General features: G+C 47.6%; 1 protein-coding gene across 3 annotated transcripts in view; it reads left to right on the top strand.

Annotated features, from left to right (window-relative positions):
• LOC119336761 overlaps window positions 1–4,334 on the top strand; it is a 50,635-nt gene extending 46,301 nt beyond the window's left edge. For all 3 annotated transcript variants that reach the window (XM_037608836.1, XM_037608838.1, XM_037608837.1), the window contains 3 exons: window positions 2,839–2,898; window positions 2,976–3,165; window positions 3,833–4,334. In XM_037608836.1, coding sequence (XP_037464733.1) covers window positions 2,839–2,898; window positions 2,976–3,110 — 195 coding nt within the window. In that variant the 3' untranslated portion in view covers window positions 3,111–3,165; window positions 3,833–4,334. The remainder of the gene's footprint in view (window positions 1–2,838; window positions 2,899–2,975; window positions 3,166–3,832) is intronic.
• Window positions 4,335–5,951: the final 1,617 nt, after the last annotated feature.

The following is a 5,951-nucleotide window of genomic DNA, read 5'->3' on the forward strand; positions in this document are numbered from 1 at the left end:
AGTGGTGCTAGGGTTCGGGTTGGGGGAGGGGGCTAAGCAGGAGGGTCGGGTGGGCCGTTTCGGTAGGGTCGGACGGATGGGTGGGATGGGCCAAGGCCCATGGGGAGCCGCGGGGGTTTCCTTTCTTTTGTTTTGTTTTTACTTTTTATTTAATTCTTTTCTGTTTTAAATCAGTTTAAATTATTTAGACATTTTCTAAAAATGTGTTTACTTCAGCATAATTATCTATGCAATATTTGACACGGTCCGAACATTTTTGTTTTAAAGTTTGAAAACTTTGTTTGTTTGCCAAAAATTCAAGTTTGAATTCGAATCGTTTTCGAACTAATGCGAGATTAGCCACAGTAATCAAGGTGACGTGGCATCATTAGCGAAGGATTACTGTAGCGTAACTATCCGGGCGTCACATGGAGGCACATGATTTGTACTTCAGGCTCAACAGGGATTGTTGCAGACAACTCTCGTTCTCTCCTAAGCAGAAATGCACGGTTGCTTTGAGGATGCTTGCATTAGGTACTGCCATCTATGCCGTTGGTGAAATGGTCCGGATGGGAGAGAGCACATGCCTGAAGGCCACTGTGAGATTTACCCGAATAATGGTGAAGGTGTTTGGAGTAGAGTATCTGATAGAACCAAATGTGCAAGACACAGCAAGGTTGATGGCTTCTCAGCAGGTGTCTTGGCGGCGGTGATGGTTGCATCCTTTGGCCGTGTGGGTGGCAGAGGATGTTGCGTTCAGTGATCCTGGTATTAGCGTGCTCTGGACATCTTGTTTGGTCGCGGCATGTCTTTCTTCTGGGTAGACAGGTGCACGGAGTTCCTTGGGTGGCGTGGGTGAGAGGTTCTAGGTGAAAACCTTGTGCTTCAGTGCCAACGACGGTGATGCTTGTGGGTGTCATTTCCCTCTTGAGGGCGTCGTTGCGGTCCCTCTCGCTGAGCGAGGGCTTCGGGTGAAAACCCTTGACTGACTACTTGGTCTCGACGGCGATGACGCGCGGTTTCGTCTTCCTCCGGAGGGCGTCGTCGTGGAGCCCAGATTTCCTCCAGCGCACCGTGTTGTCATTGGCAGACTTATTCGGATCCTGACTTGAGGTCTCCTCGACTCTGGTGTGGGTGGTTGCACTCGCCTCCGTATCTTCTACACAGGTCCTCGTTGGCGCCACCCACGGTCCTCGCTATTCGCTTGCAGGTTCGGGCTCCACGACCCGGAGCGGGAGGGCAGGGGGCCCTCTCCGACGACAGCTTGGTGAGTGTGGCGGACTGAGGTCCGGTGATTTCCCCTGGTGGCTAGTCATCTTCTTTGTCGGTAGTCTAGGGTGCTTTGTGGTAGGGTGTGGATTCTCCTGTATTTCTTGCTTTCTTTCGATCTGCTTTGTAAGAGGTTCTCCTCATCACCATGAGTTTGGCTGTGTTGCTTTATATATAAAGCGGGGCGAAAGCCTTTTTCCATATATCTGAGCAATGCCTTCAACAAGGTAATGACGTAAAAACATCGCCATTACGAGGTATAACTAACTCATGTCAGACCTAGGGTGCTCGAGTAGCACTACCATCGACGTCACTTATGTGTTGTTGCCATCACTTTTCCGCGATCCCAGCAGCTACATGCGATGTGCGACCGCGGCTGCTGCACAACCATCCCTCTGCGTCAAGCCGTCGTCCATAGTTTACAACTCCCCACTGAAGTCAACCGTCGAATCTAGAGAGAGGACCCTCGACGTCACGTGTGTTGTTGCCATCACTTTTCCGCGATCCCAGCAGCTACATGCGATGTGCGACCGCGGGTGCTGCACAACCATCCCTCTGCGTCAAGCCGTCGTCCATAGTTTACAACTCCCCACTGAAGTCAACCGCCCGAATCTAGAGAGAGGACCCTCGGGAAGACCTTTCGGTGGCCACCGCAAACCATGGTAGTGTGGTTCCTTCGCTAGCCAAAGTCTTTCGAGCCAAGCTGTACAAAGGTGTGTGGCAAGTGCTTATTCAGTGGGAAGGCCTTCCAGCTTCAGATGCTTCATGGGAAGATGTTGAAGCTTTCAAGCGTCTTTATATTGCGTCCCAGCTTGAGGACGAGCTGTTCATCGACGGAAGGAGAGATGTTATGTAGGGGCAGACATATACGGGTCATGGTCATGGTTGCCACTCGGTGCCTCCGCAGTCTAGTTCAGAGATAACACCAATAGAAGATGGAGCCTCTCCTGGTAATCCTCCAGATTAGGGGAACACATCATCAGGAGGAATTCCTATTAGAGTCCTTAGGTAGACTTATTACTATTGATAGGAAAGCTATAGGTTAGTCCGTATGAATAGACCTAGGTTTGTTCATTAGTCACAGACTCATAGTTGGTTTGTAAGGCAGACCCTCTATATATTATATATAAAAATGAGGTAGCCACCGTGAGATTTAATGAAGCAGAGAATTAGAAGATACCCCTTCTTTCTCTGCCCCTCGGCTCCTCATGCGTAACATCTGCACCTAGGGCCTCCAGCCCTTGCTGCATCTTCCCTTCAATGGCTCCCAAGTGCTCCCATATTGATCCTAATCTAATCCTCCCCTACTGATTGCGTTCCCACAAATCAAGCTGTAGGAGAACAAGTCTCCGGAGGTCCATATTGTTTCTTTCTTCCAGTTTTGTGCCATAATCCTGTAATCTCTTTGCTTCATCCACTGTTACCCATACTGACTAGACAATCCAATCTCGTTTAACACCAAGTTGTGACGGTCAAGGATTTTGTTTTGTGCGCCTAAGAGTTTAAATCATATTTCTTAGCTTGTGAACTTCGTCTTTAGTGCAGTTGTCTCCATGTCAGAGCATTATAAACAGGTGCCTTTGTTTCCAGGTTACTGCTGTTGGGCATGCTGCTATTTTGGCTTTCATCCAGAGATATGTGCCTTCCATGGTTTGTAACTCTGTACAAACCCTTATTACTCCCTTCGTTGCAACATGTAAATGTAAGTGTATATTTGTGTATTGTAGATCCCATCCACATATGGCCCCGAGAGGTTAGATCTCCTCAGGCAGCTTGAGGAAGTGAAGGAAATGAAATTGTCTGAAGGCAGCAGTGAAGATATTTCTGACGCAATAGGTTTCAGAGGTGACCAAGTGAAATAAGCTGACCATGTACAGACGGACACAAGTATATTTCTGATTGTCTTTTCTGTAAAGAGTAAGTAACAATTTGACTTGTGCACGCTTGTTGCATTTCTTCATTTCCTTGTTTTTAATAACTGCCTGCATTCTGGCTTCCTTAGAACTAAAACTGCTCCACTTAGATAACCACACTATCTGCTTACAAATGTTTGTCCTTTGCCTGCGATGAATTTCTCTAAGTATGACTACTAATTGTAGGTTCACAACACAACACAGCCTATCGTAATGCGCATTAACAGAAGTTCTAGATTGTACATGTATTTACTCCCTATGATCCATATTAATTGACACTGGGTTAGGTCAAAGTTAGTACAACTTTGTACTAAACCAGCGTCAGTTAATATGGATTGGAGGGAGGATTTATTTTTGCAAACAGTGCATGTGAAAAAAATGTTAAATTTACTTCTGAAAAGTACATTCAAAACATCATAATTTTTCTGAGTTACACTTATAGATACATGTTAAAGTCTGCAACATACATAATATAAACCATGCTTCAACCAAGAGGGACCAGAGTATATGATTTTTACAAAGAGATACAACTCATATAGGTCCTCTTCTTCGGAGACTTCAAATTCAAAAGGGCTCTTTGTTTCACTTAAAAATGCTGTTCCTTTGTAGCGCTTTTGCCTGTAATTATCTCACGGATGATGCTCTGAACCATTTTCTCAACATTTGTGTAGTGTTTTTGAACAAGAGGCGGGAGGGTTCGTTTCCTTATACTCTACTCCTAGAAGACCTCTCAGTGCATGCTGATGGGAGTACAGCTACACATGTTACAACCATACGATGCATGGGCATAGTTGAGGGGCTATTCTTCCTAAAATTATATGCCTTGGTAGATCTTTGTCCATACTTAACAGTTACAACTTAAAAGAGTATTTGGTGCCCACTTAGCATATACTCCCTCTGTCCCAAAATTCTTGTCCTAGATTTGTCTAAATACGGATGTATTTAGTTACGTTTTAGTGTTAGGTATATCCATATCTAGACAAATCTAAGACAAAAATTTTGGGACAGAGGGAGCATGATCAACGTCGAAGTTCCTTTTGCATAATGGCTTTGTAGAGTAGGCATTTTGATAAGTGGATCGAATACCTAGCTAGATATTTGTGTATCACATGTTGTCATGTAACCCTATGTATTTATATTTGAGATAATTAGCATACACGAACTTGCCTAGGACCTGCAATTTCGTACATGTCGCAAAATCGCTTTAGTTTTTTTTAAACACAGACGTAGGCGCTGATATATACACACATACACTCACCTCTATGGACACATGCATGCACACTGTACCCCTATGAGCTCCTTTGAGAGACTAAGCTGACACATCATCTTAGATTAATGAAAATACAATAGGAGCCTCTGTAGTTGACAAGAACGTCTACTCACACAGAATAAACATCGTCGGAAAGCCTAAACTAAAATGCGAGCAGCAGTGCCAAGTCTAGGATTTGAACCTTGATCCGTTGGTTCCACCACAAGTAACCTAACCATGTGAGCTAGACTTAGTTCGCCAAAATTGCATTAGTTGATCAATTAACTTTGCAGTGGGTGTGATTTCATATAAAAGTAGCCGACCTGAGCCCACCTTGCTGACTAACTCTACTTGCGATCAAGCATCTCTTATGAGTTTTTTGGTGGGACTTCTATTTCTACACGGCTTCTTTTCCCCCGCACCCCTCGATCGCACTGCCAAGGGCGACCCGAGAGCAGCTTCCCCACCCGCAACCGCCGGCGTCAATCCTTTCCCCCCACCTGCCGTCGTTGGAAGACGTCGCCAGGCGAAGCCCGTGTGGCTGATGGCGGCGGCAGGGCTCATCTCTTGCGGCCTTCCTTTGCTCTGTGGGCGACAGGACCTGGTGGCGGCCAACGATGTCCTGGTCCAATGCGCATCTCAGCATACGGCGGCGGGATTCGATGAGTGGTGGTCGATGGTGGAGGTCAAGGTTCGTCTTGTGACGTCACTCTTGGGCTAGCTTGGGGAGATTCAGTGCTTGCGACCATGACCAGGATGGGGTCGCTGGATTTGGCCAGATCTGGCCGTGGTTGGTGGTTGGACATGTTCGTGATGTTTGATGGCTGGCACCGGGTTGCCGACGATGCAGTGGCGGGTGCGGCACGTCGGCAACTGGGCGGATCTTGATGGGTTCTTCTTATCATGTCGGGATTCAACCGTTGTCTGGGTCCTTGACACCGCAGACAACTTCGGGGGAAACCCTCGATCTCATTGGTATCGAGCCATGGCGGTGCTTTCGCGTTGTAGTCCATCTTGAGGGCATTGTTTCTGGTGTTTGCTCCGGTTGAAGGGACCAGCGACGCCAACGGCACAGCCTGGTGGCGTGACTGTCGATGAAAATCGTGCCGACTACGGTCATGGCAGACGGTGGCGGTGTCTTCGATGTTGTTCCATTGCTGAGGCATTGTCGTTACAGTTTGCGTCATCATGCTTGGGATGCTCTGGCGGAAACCCTAGATCTGGGTCTCTTCAATCAGACGATGACGCGCCTTTGGTGTCGTTCTCCCTCCCGGGGGCATCATTTTGGAGCAAGTGCTGGTTGGAGGGGACTAGAGGAGGAGCGGTGTTACATCTACCGCAAGGCCGACGATGGATCTCGGTGGCATGGCGCTACGGAGTTATGGCGACGGGTGTGTGTGGGTGGATACGTGTAGGATGGTGGTGTCGTCTGGCGCGGTGGTGGCGTCGACAGCAGGCCTGATAAAGTCGATGCGTCAGTGTCTACTCTATAGATGGATCGGTGGAAGACGAGGGTGACGACCTTTGTGAGTGCCGGAGCT

Source organism: Triticum dicoccoides, chromosome 7B (genome assembly GCF_002162155.2).
Source record: "Triticum dicoccoides isolate Atlit2015 ecotype Zavitan chromosome 7B, WEW_v2.0, whole genome shotgun sequence".
NCBI classification, from domain to species: domain Eukaryota; kingdom Viridiplantae; phylum Streptophyta; class Magnoliopsida; order Poales; family Poaceae; genus Triticum; species Triticum dicoccoides.